The 25,199-nt window shown below is 46.6% G+C and overlaps 1 protein-coding gene across 1 annotated transcript; it reads left to right on the top strand.

Annotated features, from left to right (window-relative positions):
* The first annotated feature begins 1,982 nt into the window (after window positions 1-1,982).
* LOC146181877 (chitinase-like protein 3) lies at window positions 1,983-24,240 on the top strand. The gene is made up of 11 exons (XM_084575860.1): window positions 1,983-2,116; window positions 3,965-4,181; window positions 8,583-8,742; window positions 9,239-9,268; window positions 12,503-12,718; window positions 13,207-13,454; window positions 16,297-16,391; window positions 17,565-17,652; window positions 19,930-20,115; window positions 21,977-22,105; window positions 24,022-24,240. Exons 1-11 carry the CDS (start codon window positions 1,983-1,985, stop codon window positions 24,238-24,240), a joined length of 1,722 nt encoding a protein of 573 aa, XP_084431986.1.
* Window positions 24,241-25,199: the final 959 nt, after the last annotated feature.

Genomic DNA, 25,199 nt, shown 5'->3' with positions numbered 1-25,199 from the left:
GCGTAATAATTTTACGAAGTCCTGTAGGCGCTAGGGGCAGCCAGCACTTCCTCCTTGCCAATCAATCAATAAAGGGTTCAATGATAAATCATTCGATCAATTGATCATTGTTTGATCAACCAACAATCAGTGGTTTGTGTCGCGGGTGCTTCATCCTCCTTATTACTGCGGCAGCATTTAAGGCTACTTTCTGGAGAAACTCCTGCGATGACGTTGTTGTGAGAGAAAAATTACGCGCATAGTTGAGACATCTGGTAAGTGATATGTCACACAGCTGAGCACATTCATTGGTTTACGGGTCGTGTGAAGTCACGGGCTCGAATTAAATGGCAGGAGCTGGGAACTATAGGCTTTCTTCAGATGATAGTTGGAGATATTAATCGAACCTATCGAGATTCTCCGATCCCAAGAAAGACTCCAGGCCACTCAAGCACATTCATACGAATTAGTTGCAGCACGGCTTCAGGTCTATGCCACGTGATCTTCCCATAATGTAATAGCTTACGACTGTGTAGGCCGATGAGTATAATGATATAATATAGGCACAAATAAGGCATGAATTATTATACGAGCAGGAAACTACATGTACGCGATGAAGGATGCATAAAAATTACTAAGGTTCAACGCTGCTGAACCAAATATTGAGCGAAAGCATTAGCTGCGGGTGACCGAGCGTTCTTCTTCTCTTTTTCTTCTTCCTCAGCCCACATATAAGGTCCCGCTCGAACCAACCCTTATGAACGTGCCTTAGTGGCCTATAGGGGTAACGTGAATTCCAGGGTCTCAGCAGGCTGATTCTGACATAAACGTCCCATGTGAAACGAGAGACCCAAGTTGGCAGCTCCTGCCGACCACTTGGGTTGGTAGCCCATCTCTGACCCTAGTGTCACGTGGGGTGGGACGTCACAGCGTCACGTGGGTAAGACGTGGCTGTCGGCCGCGCTACGTTGAAGGCTCGAAACCTAGAGTAGTATTGCTTTCGCCATAAAAGAGAAGGACGGTTAAGTGTCCCATCAAATATTTTATTATCAATTTCGCTGCGTAATTCCACCGTTAACCTTCTTTCTCCCTGCCTTTTCAAAATCTGGTAGAAAAGTAGGGTACATAATAGTGTGCCACCACATGGACTTCCATACATGCGCGAATTAAGAGAGAAGGTGAAAGACTTTTCCATTTGCCTAAACTAGCCTCGCTGTCGGTTGAAATAAAGTTATTTCTCTCTAAGTTCCACTTTATTTCGAGCAACTACTTTCAGACATATATCGTGATTGCATCAAACAAGCGCAATTAGACACTGATTCGTAAGTGCTTAACCACGAAATTCATTTTTTTTTATTCGCGTGTAGTGGTTTTTAGCGTACGCAATTGCACAGAAACCTTAGTCAAATGTTCTACACAGAAAAATAAAACAATTAACATAAATATAACGTGCAAACTCTTTGTTTCCGGCTGTAGTAGAGTCCTTCAATGCTTCTTCGTTGAAGGACCCTAACAATACTAGCTCGAAATGGTAAAAAAGGCACTTCATTTCGAACGTTTTGTGGACAAAAAGGTTTAAATACATCAATAGAAAAGAAAATATTTCACAGCGCTGAAACGTGTTGGCTGGCTCCACACATTTGCATGACGTGCCCGCATAAGGTACCAATCAGCAGTTCACTTCCGATAGAAGTTGTTGCCGAGTTCCTTTAGACAATGGCACATATACACGAAAGGGACTGGCCACACATGAATCCAGCAGAAATGTGTATAGTGTTGTTTGATAATCTAGTAAAGTTGCTTAAAACGTATTCACTTATATCGCCACCGGGCCAAGCGCGTGTCAGCCTTTCTCCGTCGCTCCGTTTCCGCTCGTCGAAGGCGAAGAAAGAGAAGTGTACCCAGGGTTGCACACAGCCCTGCAAGCGAAGCGTACCTTTTTCACGTGAGGACGCAGAGGAGCTAGCTATATTGTGGGCGACATAAACACAGCTTCAAGGCCAATGGCGGAGCCTCGTCCTTCAGTAAGCGCAGTGGGCCGCTGCACTGCCCGCAGCACAGATGTCCGCAAGACGCGGTCTCCGAGCATCGCTACCCAGCCACCACCGTTGCGGCAGCAGACCGAGCAGCCCGTCAGGTAGGTAGTCTATGTAATATCTAAGCAACGTTACTACAGCCAGCTGCTTCTAGTACGGTCGATACCTAAGTACGTAAGCCCTGATAACTAAAATAAAGTAATATCTGAGAGAGAGATTTCGGTTCATACATGATCCGAATGCATCTCTGAGCCTGGTAACCGATTCCCCCCTTATCAGGATGTCGTACTTTACTAAGCCAATTAACGTCTAAGAACAGATTACGACTACAACGTCAGCTCATCTCAGCTGTGCGGGATTTGAACGCGAGGAAGTATAAGCAGCACAATTTTCCTTGCATGAAAAAATGGAAATGTAGACATGTTATGAGGAAAAGAAAATAAGCAGTAATTGTTCAATTCTCAGTGAATTAAGTATAATTGTTTTCAACAACAATTAGCTTGACTGTTAGTGAGCCCCGTTTCCTATATGTGCCCAACTGCATACGTGCAGCTTTTAACATTAGAACCTTAACAAATTGCAGTAATTTGTCAGTTCTTCACTAGCACTAGCTCCCATAAAGAATCTACCATTTTTACGTTTCTGCAGCTGGAAAGTCACAAACAATGATCGTCTTGAACGTAAATGCTCTTAATTCAAACATCTAATTCCATTTTAATTCGAATGCCCTAATCCAGAGACACGGATTCTAGCGAAACCGTCTAAGGCTTGTATTTCTAACAAACAAAAATATACTACGTCATTTCGTATCACACCTCTGACGTCATCGTTCTTTGTGCCGCATTCATGATTGTGTCATACCATTTCTCTTGACATTTAGCATACATATCATAGTCAATCTGGAGGCTGGTGTGTGGTAGAGTTCAATGGTAGGCCGTTATTTGTAACTAGATTTGTACACTGAGAAGTGAAAGATGTTGTGCCATTTGTTTCTCCAAAAACCAAACCAAACCACTAAAAACGTTTTACGCTGTGCCAAACTCTAAGCTAGAGTCTCAATACTAAACCCCCAACGAAAACAGTGCCGAAGAGTGATTTTACAGTGATTTTACACGCCTTAATCGATATAAGCGGATTTAAACAACGGTTATTATTTTTTCACTACATGAAGGATAATTCAGACCTTGAAATGCATTGCTTTCAATGATCTGGATCACTCAGAGCTCACAGCAGAAAAAAAAAGCCTAAAAGATAGCCACAACAACGGCAACAATCGCAAATGCTACGCGTCCAGATAAAAATCTCTTTCCGATTTCCAATGTGACAAACTACAGCACCGCTCTCTCTCTCTCTCTCTCTCTCTCTCTCTACCCCCATCGTGAACTCATGTTCGTGAGTGTGTACATTGTGTCGTTATGCGGAGCCGGTCCTGAGACCCAACTCTTGCAGCTTAGTGACGTTGACTATCGCGTACAATCGCCTGCTGAATAGTGCAAAAGTTTTAGCACTGCGTAGTTTTCCCAGTAGATAGCAGCTAACGATCTTGGCGATGCAGTCAATGTAGCCATCATTCTTTAAAATGATGAAATATGGTTCACGAGACGTACTGTTACCTTGCTGCCGCCTCCCCACATGTAATTTGTATTCCTGTATTCATAGTCAGCTGAATATTGTTATCTGTAAACACTATAAAATCGTGATGATAGCAAATAAATACATCTCTTTAAGCCTCGGTATCATCACCATGCCACATTACACCCACTACAGATCAGATCAGTCACCAACCTCCAGACGCTGCAGGCTTATGTTAACCTGGATTCTAGTCTCATTTCCGCACGTGACTATATTCCGTCATTGATTACGTTTCCCTACCTTCCTGCGTCCACTGCGTTTTCCGCAGCCTGGTTATTCAAAATAAACTAAATATTTTTATTTGTCCTCACACGCAGTGAGCCTGGCGCCGCGGTCGTCGTCGGAAGAAAGATGGAGACGGTCGGTCCCGAGGGGTTTCCTGAGACTCCCGTGGTGGTGATAGCGCCTGCTCCTGCTCCTCCTCCTCCTCCTGCCTCTCATCCTGTTCCAGCGCATCGCCACCGCGTGCGCAAGCAGGCCACCCGATTCGCCCACCGTCATGACGTGCGACGGCACCTTTACGCGGGAAATATGGTAATGGGTCCCTGAAATCTCTCTTTTCGATCCATTGCCGTAGATGCCCGACTACTGTGTCACAGTACCCGGGTTCGATCCCGGCCGCCGGCGGCTGCGTTACGATGGAGGCGAAAGAAGAGACGTCCGTGTCCTGTGCGATGTTAGTGCACGTTAAAGATCCCCGGGTGGTCGAAATTATTCCGTAACCCTCCACTACGCCTCCTCTTTCTCTCTTTCCACTTTCACTTCCACCTTCCTCCCTTCCTTTACGGCGTGGTCAAGTGTCCACAGAAACAAGCGTGAGAGATATTGCGCCCACCCTTCCTTTGAACTTTATTATTATTATTATTATAATATTGATTATTATTATTATTATTATTATTATTATTATTATTATTATTATTATTATTATTATTATTATTATTATTATTATTATTATTATTATTATTATTATTATTATTATTATTATTATTATTATCTCCATTGTCAGCTTGACCAAGTACATGCAGGAAATATGGGAGTATGATGGAGCTTCCCATACTATGGAAATCAGCAGATGTCATCTCTATACCCAAGCCAGGAAAACCACACGTTAGAAAATTTAAGACCCATATCCTTCACCTCGTGTCTCGGGAAGCTGATGGAAAGAGTAGCCCATACAAGACTTGTAAACTATTTGGAGGCTGAGGGACTATGGCCCCATGAAACACTTGGCTTCCTAAGGCTCCTCGGTGCGCAAGACGTCATGCTGAGTCTCAAACATGACATCATGGACAAGAAAAAGACCAAAGACGCAAAATTCATTCCAGGCCTCGACTTAACTAAGGCCTTCGATAATCTAAAGCACGACGCAATCCTTAAGAACCTTGAAGAGCTAAACATGGTGCAAGAGCCTTCCCTTATGTAAGCAGCTTTTTCATAGAGAGAAGACTCAAGTTAAAATTCTTAGATACAGAATCCCCAATAATGAGGACAACAGGCAGGAGCACAACACAAGGTTCGGTGCTCTCTTCAATGCTCTTGAATATAGCAATGATTAACCTCCCGCCCCTGCTCGAAACAATACCCGATATCATTTTTAGCCTCTACACAGACGATATCAATATCTGGGTAAACACAGGCTTGGACGCAGAAATGCAGAAGAAGCTCTACTGAGCGGCAGAATGGTCACGGAGCGTGCGGAAAATATAGACTTCAAGTGTTCACCGCAAAAATTGAAGCTACTAATCTACACGAAGAAAAAAGAGAAGCCAAACTTTGAAACCACAGTGGAGTGTCAAAAAGAGCTCTAGGTTAATAAGATTTGGATCCTTGGACTCATCATCCAGGCAGACAGCAGAAACGGGTCCCTAATAGCCCAACTACAGAACTACGCCGCGGAAGTAACGGGTCTCATCAGAAGGGTATCTCTCAAAAGCAGGGGACTCAAAAAAAAAGGAGCTTACTAAGATTAGTACAGGCTTATATCATATCAGTGGGGTAGGATATACTACACCCTATCTAAGCCTGACAGCAAGGGAAAGGGCACAAATAGACGTCGTAATAAGGAAGAGCATCAAAAGTGCACTCTGCCTTCCAGCGGCACCCCCAAGACTTGACTGCTGGGAATGGGGGTACACAACACATGAAAGGAAATAATGGAAGCCACAAGAATAGCGCAAGTGGAAAGACTAAGTTAGTCCGAGACGGGAAGGCAAATTATAGAATGGGCCGGGCTCCAGCACGACAGAGGAATGGACCCCAATATCTGCCTGAGCCAAAACTGTAGAACCAACCTGTACATCCCACCTATGCCAAGAAACACGACCTCTATTGACAACAAAGAGAGAAGAGAAAATAGAGCCAAAGCCATCAAAAAGGAGATGAGCAAGCTTGACCCGACCTCCGTGGCGTACACATACGCAGCCTCCGGGAAATTTGGAGTTGCAGTCGCGGCAGTGGTGGACGGAACCGGAGCCCCTCTAATCACGGCATCGATAAAGACAAGAGATGCGGTCATCACTGAAGAGATAGAAATTGCGCTAGCCTTCATCATCACAAAATCTAACGATATTATAAGTGACAGCAACACAGCAATTTGGAACGTGACAAAAGGAAGAGTATAAGCCGCGGCTAAGAAAATTCTCGAATCGAGGAGGGAGATCTCACGGAGGATCACAATAAAGTGGGTCCCAGGACACGAATCGGTATCTGGAAACGAAGCCGCTCACGCGCTTGTCCGAGGTATCTACCACAGGACGGACGTCGAGCAGGTCGACAACCTAGAACCCAGTGAGAGGTTAAACACCTACCACGAGATCTGTGAATACTACAAACTAAACAGAAAAACATTATCCACTCAACATAAAGCCGGAAATTACCCCAGACCAGTATGGCTGCACCTCTTAAATATAGAGGACAAACAACACGAAAACTGTAAACACTGCGGACAGAGAGGTAGACTCGACCACATAATCTGGCAATGCCCCTTTTCGCCTGAGGTAATGGCCAACATTCAAGATTCGGAAGTTTGGGAGTCCCTTCTACAAAGCAAAAACCTTGAGATCCAAAACAAAGACGTCCGCCTGGTGGCTGAAGCGCGAAGAATCGGTGTATGCTTGCGCGCTTCTAGTCGCGTAGTCCCAGCCCCCTTATTGGCTCTGCGTACCTAAGTAGGGGAGTAGGGGAACATCCTATATCGGTGGCAGTAAGGTTTTCAATCAATGAATATTGTCACCTAGCGTTGCCAGGTGGCGCATGACTGAGGTGTGAAAGGAGGACGAAGTTGAAAAGGACGACAAAGTGTCGCTTGCGCGTTTGCGTCTGTGCTGCTGTGTTGTTGTGTCTGGGCTACCCCCTGCTATAATTGGTATCCTTAGTTTGGCAGCATCGTCCCACTGGTTGAAAGCAGTGACACGTTCAAACTGAAGGAACCAGTCCTCCACATCCTCAAAGAGGTCCCCATGGAAAGACTTTGGTACCCGAGGGGCCTGCAAGACGTAGTTATAGGCCGGTGCGACGCCCGTTACGTGCTGAGCAGAAGCACTGGATGTCATGGCGGCTGCTAATGGCTGAAGCTCCGGAGACAGTCCCTGGAGCCGTCGACTGGCGCGATGCACTGGGGTGTCAATGGCACAGGGCTTGCGCGACGTCTTGCAGATGGAGACTCTTGCACAGGCGATCGTTTCACCCAGCACCTCCACCAGAATGTCACGTACACGGTGGCTAAGGATACCAATGATAGCAGGTAGTAGCCCAGACAGAACAGCACAGCAGCACAGACGCAAACGCGCAAGCGACACTTTGTTGTCCTTTTCAACTTCGTCCTCCTTTCACACCTCAGTCATGCGCCACCTGGCAACGCTAGGTGGAAATATTCACTTTCCCATCATTTTTGAAGCTTCGTTTGAGTCTGCTTTGTTGTGAGGAAATTCGACTGCTTTATTTACTGTCGGTCCAAGATTTGAAGGAATCCCTCAAGTTGAACTACATTTGTAGTAAGGGAGAAATTACTCATTGGTATCAACCCGAGCGCAGCCATGTAGATACAAGAGAAAACTCGCATTTAAAAATATATTGTGAAGGAACAGCGCAATCGACGGGACACAAAAAAGAGCAAGAATGAAGGACACACAAGCAGGCACTGTTTGTGTCCTTTCTCGTTCATCTTTTTGTTGGGTCCATCAATAGCGCTATTCCTTCGCAATGCAGACCCAATTAGCCCGCCAACTCGCTCTCACAAAAATTCATCATTGTCTGTGACCGTGACCAGCCGCGACCAATATAATTTAAAATTTCTTGTCAGCACAGTTCCTGCATAAAGCTGGCATTGCTGGTTGTTTGAAGCAGCACTACATACAGTGAAAGTAAATAAAAGTGTTCTGTTATGCGAAATTATCATACATAATGATTTTTTTGTCGCAACCAGTGTAGGGCAAGGAGAGCTTCAGTGAAGGTGTGTTGCATGGGTAGAAGGGGGTTGCAACTAGTTAACCTCCTGTGGATGACCTGTGACATTCCATCTTCCAATAAAAACATCACAGCCGAGGACCTGGAAACTTATATCTAGATAAACAGGTTGAGCATTAACATGGCTGAGTTTCATTGACGGTAAGTTAGTTTGCAGCATGCGGGCGGACAGGCGCCCTCCTGTGTTATAGTCGTGGCTTGCTTTATTATTGTCGTTAAGTTCTGCATATGCTCATATGAGCAAGCATGATCAGAATCTGACGCACGCACTCGCGCGCACACACGCACACACACACACAAGCCCTCATGTACAAGGCGTGAAACTTGTAAGGAGTGGAGATAGATCGCCTCATAAACAATCGACTCCCTGTGGTATGTACCTAATATACGTGCAACAGCTTTCTACGTACGTACGTCTACAGTGCACGTTGGTGATGCAGCATTGTGTAACACCCGCGTCGTGCATTTCAGTCGCTTCCCCGAGTGGTTGAGGCGGGAATGGAGCCTCGGCCTTACCTGGGCGTGTCCAACAGCGCTCCGGGCTTCACGTGGGTGCTGTCCTCGCTGGCCGGCGCCTTTGTCACCGTTTCCATCCTCATTGGCGTAATCGGCTACTTCGTGCTGAACATGCGTGCGCATTCTTTTCCTCTCTTCTTAACATTGCCCTACTGCTGTCTTTATTTGGTTTCGTTTTTATTCAACGCGACAAGCTTTACATGTGCTAAAGTGAAGAGACCATTATCAGAACTGCATATGAGGGGTTTTGACGATGCAGCGGCGATTTTCGAGACATACATAGGTTTCTGTGTCTAATAGTCCTGCCTGCTCACCCGAGTACTTAGATCATGTGTGTGTTAAAAAAAAAAAAAAACAGCTTTGCATACGAACCAACATATCAAATTAATATTCTGAGCAGCAAATCTGCCTGGGCATCGAATCCTGTGTTGAACAGCACAAGAACCGAAATTACTTTATCTACCTATGTTTACTTCGGTAAACGTAAGCTCACTGGTTACAAAAATCTCCTAACATTTGTCTTTTGACCTGATGATGGCCTGGAGTTGCTCAAGCACCCTTGAACATGAAAGGAAATGAAGCATTTTTACGTTTATATTTTTTTCTTTCAGCCACCGACGACCACCACCTCGAAACCGTCGGTAAGTCGGAAAGGATGAACCGAGAAAGATGAGCTCTACTTTAAAACAGCCAACATCAACTGACCGAATTTCTATGTACGTTTTCTATTGCCCAGGTGGAACGGACCGGGATCACACACAGCAATACGGTACGCTTTCGAATGAGAAAATGCATCCGAACCGTATGAATGTATGCAAGAGGCGATTTGTCGATGCTTTTCACACTTGGTCTGACAATGGGATAATTGGAGAGATGTAGTGTTCACGGCAAGTCAAGTGGTAGTACAGCATGACTTTGAATTATTGGAACGACTTTTAGGCGAAGGCCTTTATTGGCTCGTACTGTCGTCTGTTCACAGGTGTCACACTTTCGTACGCATTCCATTTATGCCCCCCCCCCCCCCCGCCATATGCAGCCTTAATAATACCTAAGTGGAAAGAAAAAGTGAGTATCTGTCGCACTTGTTCCGTGGACTAATTAGGACTGGGTGGTAGAGACGCCCAACTACTGTGCCGGAGTACCCGGATTCGAACCCGACCTCGGCTGCTGCGTTTCGATAGAGGCGAAGCGAAGTGGCGTCCGTGTGCTGTGTGATGTCAGCGCACGTTGTTATTGTTGTGGCTGTAGGAAGAACGAAAATAAAATGCACGGGCCTGCTGCTGGCTTTGTAGCTGAGCCACCTCCGCTGCCTCGTGCAGACAGAAGAGAAAATAGAGAAGAAAGAAAAGGAAAAGGGAGAGAAAGACGCGCACCGCAACAAGAGCCGTCGTCCACCACCGAAGCGATGGCGGGTGCAATGACGGTCTACAACAGGTAAAAATTCAGTAGCAGGCTAGCTCCCGCCGCAAGCCGCGGTGACCTACCCGTCCCAGCCCCATCACGGGAGTAGCACGTTAAAGATCCCCAGGTGGTCGAAATTAAACCATAGCCCTCCACTACCGCGCCTATTTTTCTCTTTCCACTTTCACTCCCACCTTCCTTCCCTTACGGTGAGGTGTCCCCAGAAAACAAATGAGACAGTTACCGCACCTTTCCCTTCCTATAAATCAATCAGTTTTTTTAACGAACATCGATGGCTTTCACACCGAGTATTGTTTAAGGGTTACGTACGCGTCTGAATGGTACATCTTTTGAAGCAGTATGCGGATTTTGATGACATCATCGTCCGTCATGAATCCTCACGTCAGTAAAGCTGTTTTTAGTAGAGGATAAGGTAAAGAGACTCATTGTATGACGTCTTTTAAAAATCATCTCAACTTCGAAATAATATGTTTGTGCTCTTTGCAACTTGCAGTTCTGACTTCTTTTGCCCTGAAAACCTTTCAAACGCGTAAATAAGCTTGTTGTAAGAGATGAACAGCGAAACTCTAGTTGTAATAGTAGCAGTCATTATTAGTCACTTTCTTCGTTACTATAGTCATTACTAAGCATTATTAGTCATTTTTAATCAATTGTAGTCGTAGTCATCATGGTCATTAAAACTCTATACTAAGCATTTTGGTCATTTTAGATAAATTATAACGGTCACAAGTCGTCGTTAGACATACGAGTAATTACAAGTCATTAATAGTTATTATTAGTCCTTACTATTCTACCAATCTGCATTCACTATCAATGGTTTTTTCTTTTTCAATCTGCCTTTAATCTGTCTTCATACGGTGGGACATTTGCTGATGATGGCTCCGATGGTCACTTTCTGAAGACGCACCATGAGCCTAGGGCGGCTTTCGCCAAAAACAACAAGCCGCTTGGGTACAATAGCGCTGAAGAAATCGGATCTTTTTCGAGACGCACTTAGCGTGCCAATGTTTCGCCCGGAAACAAGCCGAAACTACCTTGCCCTATGTAAAAGGAAAATGAGAAAACGTGATGCACAAAATAAAAACTAATTACTCCGTAGCCCTCCACTACGGCCCCCTTTCTCTCCATCCACTTTCACCCCCACCTTCCTCCCTTCCCTTACGGCGCGGTTCAGGTGTCCACAGAGCAAGTGTGACAGATACTGCGCCTTTCCCTTCCTGTGAACCAACCAACCAACCAACAAAATGTGACAATCAGTGAAAGTCGGAAAATCGCACGTCCGAATCGCACGTTACTGAAAATATAGCACATAGCTCAATACACTAGAAATCATTTATGGGGGAACACTTACATTCAACCTTTAAGGGTACTACATGATAGCGTAGGCTACCAGCCCACATATAAAGCCTCGCTTTAACCGAGCCGTATGAACGTGCCTTAGGGGCGTATAGGGGAAACTTGATTGCAGGGGTCTTGGCAGGCTGATTCTGATACCACCCTCCCATATTAAAGGAGAGACGCGAGTTGGCAGCTCCTGCCAAAGGTAATGTCAGGCAACTCTACGTCCAGCCAGTGCGTGGTCATATCAGCCGCCAGCTACTGCCTGTCAGCGCCGTGCCTTTTATTTCTCGCTCATAGTGCCAACGCCGGATTTTCTGGGTAAGGGGGCCCTTAACGCAAACACGTTAAAAGAAAACTACCGTGCTCGCAGAATAATTTGTCTTCTCCCTCTTCCTGAATATGAGAGAGCTCTAATTAATCACTCTGAAAATTTCGTTGGCTTTTAATGGCTATCCTAATAATGCAGGGGAGATATTTTTCACTTCCCAGTCGAAAACAACTACAGAACCGTGTCAAAAGTACGACAAAATATTCTGTAGTTCTGTCGTAAACGTCTGATTTTTCTGTAGTTCTCTACTTTTTCTGTTGTCTGTAGTTCTGTAGCACTTTCATGTTGTAACTACAAAAATTTCGAATGTTACTACAGAACTTTCTGTTGTCACGACAGGTGCCCCGTCAAAAATGACTCAGACGTTCTGTCGTAACAACAGAAAATTTTCTGTAGTTTTTTCCTACTGGGTTGTATTTTTCCAGAGTGTGTCAGAGAAATAACTCAAGTTACTGGCATTCTAGTGGAAATCAAGAAGAAGAAATTGTCATGGGCAGGACATGCAGTGCGAAGAGAGGATAATCGATGGTCGCTTAGGGTAACAAACGCGATTGCAAGGAAAGGAAAGCGTAGCAGGGGGCGGCAGGAAGTTAGGTGAGCGGATGAGGTTAAGAAGTTCGCAGAGGTCAAGTGGATGCAGGTATCACAGAACCGGGTTAATTGAAGAAATATGGGAGAGGCCGTCGCCCTGCAGGGGGTATAGTCAGGATGATGATGATGATGATGATGATGATGATGATGATGATGATGATGATGATGATGTACTTTCTCTCCAACTCCGCAGAGTCCGGCTGGGTTGGTGCCAACGCGGCTGCTCCAGGCGCCAGCGGTGGCCGAACCGCTGTGGTGTGCTACTGGAACTCGTCCAGCCTTCTGCGTGCCGCACCGAAGGATTACGACCTGAGCAAGCTGTGCGCCCACTGCTGCACGCACCTCGTCTACGTGGGCGCACGCCTAGACCCCTACGGTCTGCGGCTGCAGTTCCAGGAGGACGACACCGGTACGCATGCGCACTTGTTGCCCCGTCGCGAGAACAGTCAGAACAACGCTTCAGTTTAGTTCCACAAACTATACAAAATGGAGCGGAGATAAAGAAAACATCCTGGAGCTATTTGGCGCCACAAAATAGTTTTACGTGATGTCGTTCTCACGTCATCTGCGGTTGTCGGTGTCAGCGGCTTTGTTTAGTCTGTTTATTATCATGTTACGTAACGTGATTGTTATGAAGAGTAACTTCTCTCCTAATGTCAGTTACTTTAAGCTGGAACACTAGATTTCCTTCTATAGCATCCTTGTCGCAGAAATATGCATGTAACGTGACAGCGCCGGCTTGCAAAATACCACTGTTCGCTACATCAAAAAGCATAGTGAATTTAATCGGTAGTGTTCGTGGTTTCAGTTCACTCCAGGTTCATTTTTCAGCAGTGATTGCATGGTTTCTATCTCGGTGGTTTTTGTGCCCTGTAAAACTGGTTCGTCTCTCCACAGGTCTCAAGTCGGTCCGGGACATGGACGCCCTGAAGACGAGCTACACGCAGTTGAAGCTAGTGCTCTCCGTGCGACTTGTGGGCTCCGGCCCGCAGAACCTGACCGCGGGCACTGAGGCGGCTTCAAGGCGAGCCCTGCTTGCCGAAAATGTGGCGCACTGGCTCGGAGAGTTCAACTTTGACGGCGTTGAGCTTGACTGGGACCGGCTGCCAGCGGACCTCAACCCCGTCTACGTCGACCTCGTCAGGGTACGCTGCACGAGTGAGCCTAATGAACACCAACATACGCACGAGTCATAGCTCTCTAGGAGTAAAGTGAATTTTGATGCCTAATTACAGCAACGCTCCCTAACACACATTGCCCCGCCGGGCTGGCGCAGTGTTTACGGCGCTCGACTACTGTTCCCAAGGATGCGGGATCGAATCCCGGCCTCGGCGGCTGCTTTTCAATAGAGGCGAAAAGCAAGGCGCCCGTGTGCTGTGTGATGTCAGTGCACGTTAAAGAATCCCAGGTGGTCGAAATTTCCGGAGTCCTCCACTACGGCGTCTCTCATAGCCCGAGTTGCTTTGGGACGTTAAACCCCACAAACCAAACCATCTCTAACACGCATCACTACGTGGCACTGAATCATGGCACGGCACTTTTGTAATGGTGAGCATCGGTTGGAGCGCGTTGATGCCGCGACCATCCGGAACGGGCTCTAGATGACCACAATTTGTCGAACAACGAACGCCGCTTTCAGAATTCGAGAAGTTCGCATGGCTGTTATTGCCAGCCAGCTACAAATATATATATTAGTAACCGGGCGCCTAACTGCCATAGTTGAAAAGTCAGTGTCGCAAATTAGTTACCTAGCTCATCATATCACTTCACGTAATTGCTCTGTTTTCGTCAGTCCAGCTGTCCGCCAAGACTGGTATTATTGTGCCATAGAAGCCATCTTCACATCGCAAAAAGCATATTTGTATATTTTGTGGCGAAGGGCTTCTCTGAAGCACCCATAAAATAGTTTATAGAGTTTATCAGCGTTAGTAAACTGGAAGAATAGACTTGAAATGCGCGTGCAATTAGAAATTTCAGCCGCTGGTCTTTCTCCATTTCTCTTCTACTAATTCATTAAACCGCAATTTTCGATTTAATAGCCACACCGTTGTTTGCGTCTCAACAGTCTACAAATTACTGTTTTCCTGGAAACATGCTCTGTAGATTAGTCATGCCTGCGGCGATGTCACGTGGTAGTGACAAGGCCCTAGGCAACATTCGAAGAGACTGTGGTATTACGCTGAAATAAAGCCTTTATTAAACTGACCTGCACCCGAAAAAGAACAAACGAATTTGGCGTCAGTAACAGCAGGAAGCGTGCTCGTTGGTTCTGGAATTACGAGAGCCCTTTTGACTGGTCGGCGTTTAATTCAAACGCGCCGTAGAACGATTGGATGAAACCGCAAACGATGACTGGCATACCCTGGATGATTGTAAAAGCACACGCGCGTGGCTGGAATCCTTCGAGATACACGTCGAAGCATCTTCTGCAACGAAGGACATGATGAACACACAAGAAGTACAGGGGCCGTCAAAAGTTCCCAGGCCACAGGCTCAGGCTCTGCTTCTGAGCAGTATAATCAGGCAGCTATGACAACCCCAAATCTCAAAATACATGTGGAGGGTAGAAGCATTATTCTAAACTCTGATATCTTTTATAGCTTTAATGGGATCGTAAGTGCCAGAATATTCTGGCCAGAAGGAGACCCTGTGGCCTGGGAACATTTGACCACCCCTGTACATAATCGACCTGTGGGCTACAATCATAGTGATAAGGCCGCATGCCGGCGGCTGCTAAAAAACAACAAATAGAGATTAGAATGGCTCGCGGCAGTACGTTTCGGCAACTATTCCGCAAATGCCATCAATAACAGGTGTGTCCACACCTTCAGCCTAGCTTGATTCTATTGATTAGCGTATGACTGTATGGTTGTTTCCGGACTGTCTGGTACTGTCCTAGGATTTTAACGAGCCAGAACGAACTTCAGCAGAGTACTAAGAGCATCTGAATATTAGCTGTTGCGCGTTTTCACCACCTTGTACGGAAAACATAAAATAGCCATTGAGAGCCAGCAAGAAAAGAAAGCAAACAAGTGGTGTAAACTATGAGGTCATCTCCTGAAGGGCAGACGGAGCGGTTTTATAATTAGACGGGCCCAGATCGGCAGAAATGCATGCGAAGCTTTTTGGTTTAGCGTTCTTGGAAAATGGTGGCCTATTCGCCGAACAAAACCGCTACGGCTTTCAGCGTTCTCTCCCCAGAGCACAGCGTGAAAAGGTTAAGGGGGGGGGGGGGGGGGGGTAGGGGTAGATGACGTCAACTGCGCCACCCACCTCTTGGTGTCGGCACAAAATCCTGGTCATGTTTTACCTGCAATCTCATATATATATATATATATATATATATATATATATATATATATATATATATATATATATATATATATATATATATATATATATATATATATATATGTGCGTGCGTGTGTGTGTGTGTGTGTGTGTGTGTGTGTGTGTGTGTGTGTGTGTGTGTGTGTGTGTGTGTGTGTGTGTGTGTGTGTGTGTGTGTGTGTGTGTGTGTGTGTGTGTGTGTGTGTGTGTGTGTGTGTGTGTGTGTGTGTGTGTGTGTGTGTGTGTGTGTGTGTGTGTGTGTGTGTGCGCATAAATAATGAAGCCAACAGTATATGAGAGTCCAAGGTAAACGTATGGGGGTATGTTTATTTTAGTGTTTTGTAGTTGATCCTGACCATCATTAGTCCTCTGATGATTTTAGGGAGAAAGAATGTAAGTAAAAAGCGGAAGAACAACCAACGTGCCGATAGTTGGAGTCGAATCCACGACCTCCGCATATCGCTTCCAGTGCTCTACCAACTGACCTACAACGACGGCTGTGCAACCTTCCGCTTCCTTGGGTATTTATGTTGACTGAAACTGAAACCTGAGAGTGAGCACTCTCTTTCGCTGGTGAACACTCTCGGGTTTCGGTTACAGTCAGCATAAGGACGTGATCGAAATGTGAGTACTGAACAAGTGTCTCATATCTTGCAGGCGATGCGTCTCGCAATGAAGAAGATTCGCCTGCTGACACTTGTCAGCGTCCACATGAAGTGGGGACCAGCGTATAATGTGGAAGCCCTTCATAGGTAGGCTGCATGTGGACTCACACCTTGTACCATTGAAACTTCTTATGACTCAAGTGGCTGTCGCCAGTTGATCCTGATTGTAATTTAGTGTACTTCCTCTTCTATTGCTCTGTCAATTTTCAGTCTCCTTTACTCCATGAAGGCTTGAAGTTGAGCTAGTTGGTTCTTTTTCAGCGTAATACAAATTTCCGCTCATTCCTGTTCACGAATGGTGTGGTGTGCTGTATAGAACAGTACGTGCTTACAAGGGGACAAATACATGAAAGAGGGTGATTGGAATTCGTCTTAGCTATGGTTTGTATTTCGTACAAAGGGAGAAGAAAATCTGTCTGATCCCTCTCATTTTTTTTTGTATTTGATTTAGCGTTACCCTCTTCATTTCTAAGCAGTGCTTCGTACGAAGCGTGGACTGTTGTGCTGCATATCTCCCAAAAATGGTTCATGGAAGACAGCAATCTCTCAAATGTTTATTTGTTCTTGTTTGACTACACGCTTACTGCCAAGAGCTCTGCTATGAGGGCTCTGAAATTCCCTGCACTAACTGCATCTTTCAGCAATGCTTTCAGCCATCGAAGAAAGCATTTTCGCAGCTTACATCTTCCGAAAACTGTGCATGCTCGACTGGACCTGCATGAGATGGAAAAAAAGCTTTTCTTTAAAATGCTATTCTCTCTTTCTCTTAAAAGTAAATTTTCATAAAAATATTTGAAGAGAGTAATGCTTAAATAATGATAACATTGGACATGATCATCAGAACTTAGTCTCAGAAATAAGGCGCTCGCAATTGAAATGTTGGGGCACAACTACAGGAGTTTAACGCGCGATCTCACTCCCCTGAGTCTTTAATCAATATTTTTTGCCGTCCGGTGTGGCAAGACCAGGTTAAGGTAACCTTCCACTACTCGCCGCCGTCGCCTTTTTTCGGAGGCGAATTACGAAGGCTGGTAGACCTACCCGGGCTAGTAGTATTTTCTGCAAATACTACATTAGGACTTTTTTTTTCGTCCAGGAAACGTAAAAAAAAAAAAACAACTAACGGCGTAGATGTGACTATCCAATCTAATAGTTACGCATAGAACCGCACTTGGGCTTGAGAGTATTGCACGTGAGTGCAGCTCTGTTAAAGCTCATTTTGAACGTCGCTCTCTCTCTCTCTCTCTCTCTTTGTCGCAGCCTGAGCGACCTGCTCATCGTGCACGCCTACTCCAAGGAAGACACTCCCAAGACTGCCGTCCCACCGATCATCTTCAAGGAGGACCTGGTAGGCGGTTTTATATATTGTCCACTTCGCATAGAGGCTTCCTACGACTGATCACCAATAAAAGCTACATCGAGGACACCTAACGGAGATGCGATGAAAACTATTCAATGTCGTATATGGTCAATTCGGATCTTGGACGGCGAGGAAAACGAAGATCACAAGATGGTTACCGCCATGTAACTCGAGATGTGGCGACGGATGTGGAGGCATTTTCGTTTCTTGATATATTAAAGTAGTGACATTCTTTTAGGTATAGTTATGCAAAGCTTTTTAGCCTTCCGCTACAACTACAACTGCTCCCAACACGACGCAGAACTAACGTGTCAGACTGCAAACACTGCCAGCATAGACGCGAAAGTCAGGAACGGCCGCTCAACAGTTATCGGTTTTAAAATTAAAAGAAAAGAAAGGAACGTGGCTGTCTCGGTCTTCGGTGAACCCCAGAGCACTGAGGATAGGAGGAAAATGTAGATGGAAGAAAAAAAAACGGCACGGTTGGCCGTAAGACAACGACAATGAAAGGAAGATGAGAAAAGGTATAGAGGGGATCAGCTTTCATGCGACAGCGTTAGTGAGGTCATTAGATTAAAGCCCCTCAAAATTCAAAGTTGATGGGGCTTTACGTTAGACGTCTTTAAGATATCCGTGTGCAGTAGTTGTGTACACTAAGTGTTGTCGGGGTGCCATGAATGCGCTTGCCGCTAGTGAACTATTCCAGAATTGTGGGGTCAAATCCCTACCATACGAATAGGTCCGTGCTGTGTTCAAGTTCTAGCCATGACAATGTAGGACCTCCGGGCGTCTGGCTGAGGTCTATGGTACGTAAGAACCTAGAAGCGAATCGCCTGGAGGAAGGAGTAGCATGGGCTGGACGTAAAACAATTACTTGCATTTTTAGCCCTGGAATCATTGAGACAGGGTATCTGGGCGGCTTTGGAGAAGTTTTTTTTTTTACTTCCCTGATCAGTGGTGTGCACGACCGGCTTTATTATTTCGTGAACTCTTTACTCCTATGGCGGCGGTGGTGGTTGTGAAGACCTTTAATAACTCTAACTGAATCTGTACAAGGAGGCATAATTGGATCAACCCGTAGGTGGCTGGTCCTTGCAAGCACTAGGAGGGACCCCAGTGGCATCGGCCGCTGCTCGCGGGTGCACTTCACCAAGGCGTTCTTGGCCTGTAAGTCAGAGCCGCCAAGCAGGGTCACATCCCAGTCCTCCCGGTTGGGGTTGGGGTTAGGGGGGATAGTAGGGTTGGATGGGCAGGCCCACATATTGTAGTGGATGTCCGAATACCTCTCTGCACACTGTGGACAGCTGCCCGAGAAAGAGGGATCAAGGTGTTTGAAGGCTGCCTGGCACAGCAAAGCATTAGTATAAAGGCGTAGCAGAAGCTGCTCTTCCGCCTTTGAGAGACCTTTACGTGAGCAGGGATAAAGTCCCTGGCCAGATTGATAGTGCAGAACAATATCTTTGAAAGAGTAGGCAAGAGTGAATTCTGGTTCCCGATTGTCGGGGTCGGAGGGGAATGCCCGGCCAGAGAGCGTGCGGCCGGTGGCGTCAGCTGTCTTATTTTCCTCAAGTGCCATGGGAGCAGGAACCCAAACAATATTCCGGCGAGCGGAGTTCCCGGTATATACGCTGTTTTGTAGAATGCGGTAGGCTAAGTACGGTACGCAGCCTTGCTCAATATTCCGACAGTCCCTTCGCTGGTTTTAAAATATTATGCTCTAGTGGATGCCACTCCTTTTTTGTTTCCTGCTCTAGATACGGAAGAATCGACGGCACTGCGCCTGACTTTAGCTTCCTGATCTTCACGCGTTGTGAAGTACAGGCTGCACACTTTATGCGGTAGCTTGAAATCTATGCTTTTTCCAAGGTCCTGCAAATTTCCGTCCATTGTAAAGTGAGCGTGGAAACAAGGCCTGTACTCAACCCTTCATGGCGTGGAGCAGGCATGCTAATATCATGCAGTTTTGCAGTTCAGATTACCAGCGCACAAATGGTGTGAAAGCAAACGTAAACAAAGCCAGGAGTGGAGCAAACATACAAACTAGTCCTGTGAAATAGTGATGTGTTCGGCCAAAACCATCTGCATAACGGTTAAGACTAAAGTCCTTGCAATACTTTAAGATTGATAGAATTGCGTGCACACAGTTGGCGGGAAACTTGGCACGCTGTCCCTAAGCAGCACATCTATTTTATTAGCATATCTGTCGCTTTTCGTGTGGCTGCATCCACTCGACCTATAGGCGATAACCTTATGTATGACTCGCAGGTGGAGGCTTGCGAGGCGTTCCTGGGCGATCTACGCTCTCATCAGCGTGTGGCGCTGGCACTGCCATTGTTCGGCTACGCCTACCGGCTACGCAACAGCGGGCGCTACGAATTGCGAGCAGCCGTCCGGGGACCAGCGCCCCCGGGACCATTCACCGACGAACGAGGACTGCTCGCCTATTTCGAGGTACCCATGCTTCTTGAAGCCATCCATTGGTCTTTTCCAGCAGAGGTCACTAATTGTGCCTTCGAAAGCACTACTGTTATCGTCACCAGTACAGTACCATATCTTCGGACGCATGCATATGCTTCATCTATCTTCTAAATGGAGTGCAGATTTATAATGTGCAGTTCTAGCTCTGGCGTTGTGCATGGTGCTTTCGGCTCAGATGCATACACGTGCACTTTCAATATGTCGACAGTGACAGTCAACCAGCCGAGAAATGTTAAAATAAAACATAGTGCTGAACCTCACTTTTGTGAACGAAAAGAAGTCAAGGTTTATTCCGTGGCGCCTCATTCATATAGGACCCTCCAGCCCCATCCTCCTCTTCCAGAATAAATCTGTAAATCCGCCCTTTGTGCGCGCATATCGCTTCTTGTAAACATTCCTGCTGCGCTGACTCACAGGACTGCTGCGCAGGTGGAGGCTTGCGAGGCGTTCCTGGGCGATCTACGCTCTCATCAGCGTGTGGCGCTGGCACTGCCATTGTTCGGCTACGCCTACCGAACAGGATTCTCGTTATGACTTTGCCAAAGAAAGCAATGATTTCCCTAATCTCCCCTCGAGGAGCTCTATGATCTGAACAAAAGTAAATGGAGCATGTCTTTACCTTCTAACACTTTTCTCAGGTTGCCTAATTGAAATTTTCAATTGTGGTACATGCAACCTGGTAGTAGAAACTGCTGCGCTTTCTCAAGGGCTAGTAAAGTTTCGTTATGTCCGACTGCAAAGGCGTTATTGCGGTTAGAATGGAATGGTACCATCCGTTTACTTATGCCCGCATCGGTACATGTCTTGTTTTTCTGAATACATCCCTTAATTTGTTGTAATTTCTTTGACATGGAACAAATATAGTATATAACTACTGCTTCCCCTCTAGCATAACATTCCATGCTCTCGGTCTAGAAATTTAGACACTCCCTAATTTCAGTTCCTCGGCGGACCCCTGAAAGAAAGTGTAGAAAACAAACATCTCGAGTCTTGTTACGGTCCTTGCAAGAAAAGAAGCTACAGAGGCAGAGCACAGAGACGGGGCCCACTTTAAGGCAGCTCACATCCTGAGCCCACATGACAGCACATGACGCATTCATGATATCATGGACTCAATTAGCGGCCCCTAAGCCGTCTACGCTTAGCATTCTCAATAGCTATCATGAAACAGGAATGCTCAGCTACGACATGCAACAACAGGTATACCGTCAAGAAGAGTGGTAGCGTTTTCTCTTAGAGCAAGCATACATGCAAAAGTTTTTGTTATCGCCTAACCGCCTGGCTACTGATGAGAATCAAATGCTCGCCTACGGCGACATCTAGTAATTTTCGTTTATTTGCAAAGCTCAACTGTTACTTTGGGTAGGAAGGTACGCTATGACCTACATCACTCGGATGTTGCTGCGCTAGGTTGGTCAGTGCCAACCTTGATCTTCATGAAAGCCACAATATCCTTGGTTGGGTTTAACCGTGTGAAGTAGTACTTTCGCACAGGAAAAATACTGCGGTAGGAAAAAAGAACATTTCTTTATTTACGAAGGATGTACGATGGATTCTGGCGCCGCGCATATGTGGTATGCACTGCCCAGGAAACTCAATTTGACGATATGTGACCGGGCTTGAAGTGCAATCAAATAGTGGCTGCGTCCCTAGCTCATGAGTGAGCGGTTACGTTGAAATGGGACTTGCTTCGAAATTTGTGCTCAATGACTCCAGGCAACCTGCCTATGCTCAGGTGCTACAGGACTATAAGAATCCCGCTCGTGGCACTTGTGCACAGTGTCCAGTTGCATGCAACATGTTCACTGACTACGTGCGCTCAACGCTTATGCAGATCTGCCTCGAGTTCAGCTCCGACCTGTGGGTCTCAGTGTACGACAAAGAGGCCGACTGCAAGATCGCCGTCAACAGAGACAAGGCCCAGTGGATTGGTTACGACAACAAGGCCACCATCCTCAACAAGGTTGGTGAGCGCGTCCCCACTCGCACTATCACGACCATTTTACGACTCTTGGAGAAACCGGTTTGACTGGGCTGTTAAGGGAGGAAGTCGTCAACACTTGCGTATACCATGTGTCTTGCATTCAAGCGAAACCTAAGCGTATAGACAAGGAGTATCTAGTGTTCGGCACTCTACCAGCTATATTCTGAGCTAAACCCCAGCCAATATTTTTTCATGTCTTACATGTCGCTTTCCAGGGATTTTCATGAAGCCCCTGAAAAAGAAGCTTCATGCCTCCTTCAATCAGAAACGTAGAAGCTACGGGTGACAGCGAGACTTTCAGCGCTCGGCGTAGCTGACGAGAAGCATCTTTGCAATAGTTAGTTGGGGAGGTGACGAGGCCAAGGTGGAACGTAGAAGCTAGGACCTGAGGGGGTCGTAGCTGCCGCGCGTACAGCTGTGCATCCAGCGTAGCACATACGACTTCAGCGACCACTGGTTCATCGCTCTACTTATACGCGAGGCGACCGCACAGTTCCAGGGACTGTGAATTACCAAGGAAAACGTGCGTGAATGTAATATAAACACCCGGCTATAAATGGACCGGTAATGCACTTAGTTTGCACGTAGTTGCGCATCGTCTTCCAAAGACTTAACAGCATTAACCTGGAATTGCGAAGTGGCGAACAGCATTAACCCGGAATTTCGAAGTCGCGAAGTGCGCTAAAAGCAGCAATAGCTGAACTCTGCGTATGCACACTAAAACGACGCGGCGCGAAACAAGACCCCGTGCACGACACACGGCTAACGCTACACCGCTGAGTATAACGCTTATCGCCTGCATTGAAATGTGGCCGCCGTGGCTGGGACTCGACCCCGCAAACCTGGGCTCTGGGTCCATTGGCTCAGTTGTCGAACGTCGTAGCACCAAGCTGTATACTGAGGAGGTTACGGCTTGCGGTACACATGTACTTTCATGAACAAAACTATGAGATGCGCATCCGCAAAGAAATATTTCCCCGACGCCTCACTCGACAATTAACTGATTGTTTTTCTGTAAATGGAGCATGCATGTCCCTTCTTGATTCAGTACATTTGTTGACGTGTTTTCTTTTCCTTGACTTCTCTCCACGACAGTAAGCGGTGCTTTAAAGCGCAGCTCTTTGGCGCCCGTTCCTGGGTTTCGCGTCGTCGGCCCCGTAACCAGCTCCGCCCCCTTTCATCCCCCAGTTCGAGCCGGCGCTTCGGCAACCGGAGCCTCGTAGGAAGAAAGGGGGGGGGGGTGCACTTAACGGCGAACAATGGGGGCAGGAGAGCGCGTAGCAACCGGAGAACGCGAGGAAAGGAAGCAGGGGGGGGGGTGTCACCGGAGGCAACGCTAGCAGCGATTGACTGATGCCGCTAGCGAGTCGAGACAACGTGACTGCGTAGAACATCGTCGCTGCCATGCAGAAAGAGGAGGGCGTTCCCCCTTTTCCTGCGGGGCGGTGAGGGTGCTCTCCGGTTGCTGAAGCGCTGGCTCGCTATAGCGGATCACGGTGCGTGCATCCCGTTCTTACTCACTTCAATTGCTAGCGGCGCCAGCGGCATCAATCAGTTGCTGCTGTCTGTTCGTGGCGCTACGTTCCTATGGGCCCACGCACTGCCTCCCGCAACCTCCCGATAACTCAATTGATCTTTTCATTTCTCCGACCACAAAGCTTCTTTCATGACAGCCAGGAACTGTTAGTGGAGTGTTTCTTGAAGGAATACTTGTGAAAAATAAAAAAGTCTGTAATTTTACATACGTGTCTTGCTCGAAATCTTTGCCTCAATCTATCGAAAAGGTGAACCAGCTGATGAGCTGCTCTCAAATTTCCCATTATGAAGTAATATAATCGTGGGCAATTTGTTTTGTCTACTAGACAGCGGCTGACCAATAAATGCCTCGCATGCAGGTGCTGTTCGCCAAGCGCATGCGCATGGGGGGCATCGCCGTGGTGACCGTCGACATGGATGACTACAACGGCGACTGCGGGCAGCGCAACGTGTTGCTGGGACAGCTGCACAACGCACTCAACGAGCTGGACCGGCCCATCAAGAGGCTCTCGGCGAACCTCAGCCTACCACAGCCGGCGTCAACGCCCACTCCCAGCTCGCCACGGAAGAGCACCTGACGCCGGTTAAGCCTGCCGGGTTCCTGACAAACGACTGACTCTGCGAAAGCGAACAATGTTCGCTCTGTGCATGAACTCGTTTGATTGAATCGACCCTCACCGATATAGATTGTGCATTACGTGAATGCAAAGTATAAGCATTAAATTGAGGCAAGACAGCAACGGTGGAGGGGTCTGCTTGATGATAGATTAATAATTATATTTATCGGCGCAAAGGCACTTGCGAGGCCAAAGAGCGTCACAGACTGATGCCGAATGATTTCACGGTGATTGATAAATTTATGGCAAACGATTGGTATTGTGTAACCAGTAGTGAACGGCAGAAATTTCAAAATTGAACAACTTCAAAATTGTTCAGGAAGTAAATGTCATACTTATACCGGGGTTACGTGCTGGGCTGCAGTTGACATTCGTCTGCTGTGGAAATTGAAAGCAGGTGCGGGAAAGCTATGAACAAATGACTGAAGTGCGCACGCAAAAGAGTTAAGTGGTGTATGGCAGGCTCTTAGCCAGGCAGTCTTTATTACGTTGCATTCAACTAAAGGTGCATAAGTCGTCGGTTCAAATCCCTGTCGGAAACTAAGCTTCAATTTGACTAACAAATCAATGCTATTCGGGAAGCGAAATTGTACGACACTACCGTGAACGCTGCAAAAGGACAGTTGCGTCACAATTCTAATAAAACCGAGAAGAAATCTGGCGCCACAAAGAGGTCCGTTACTGATATAACGATTAAATGGTGCGCCAAAGGCACTAAACATCCCCAGCTGCTATACGTCCCTTTTATGTTCTTGAATTTGCTTAATATATTTCTGGGCGTGAAACAAAATTTCGTCCAGTTAAACTTCGCTTTTAAGGGCATAATGCGATAGGGTTTAGGGATGCCGCAGAATCCCTACGCTGCCGTTCAGAGAGGAAGCAGTGTTCCGTATGACACTGAAAGCTTGCCAGAGGCCGAA

The sequence above is a fragment of the Amblyomma maculatum genome, chromosome 8 (assembly GCF_055883805.1).
Source record: "Amblyomma maculatum isolate TAMU_Amacu chromosome 8, ASM5588380v1, whole genome shotgun sequence".
Lineage (NCBI taxonomy): Eukaryota > Metazoa > Arthropoda > Arachnida > Ixodida > Ixodidae > Amblyomma > Amblyomma maculatum.
This window is presented reverse-complemented; position numbering and strand designations above follow the sequence as displayed.

Coding starts and splice junctions, on each gene's coding strand:
- LOC146181877 (XM_084575860.1), top strand. CDS start 1,983: ATGGCGGAGCCTCGTCCTTCAGTAAGCGCAGTGGGCCGCTGCACTGCC. Junction 4,182..8,582: donor ACCTTTACGCGGGAAATATG/GTAATGGGTCCC, acceptor CGTGCATTTCAG/TCGCTTCCCCGAGTGGTTGA. Junction 9,269..12,502: donor CCACCACCTCGAAACCGTCG/GTAAGTCGGAAA, acceptor CCAACTCCGCAG/AGTCCGGCTGGGTTGGTGCC.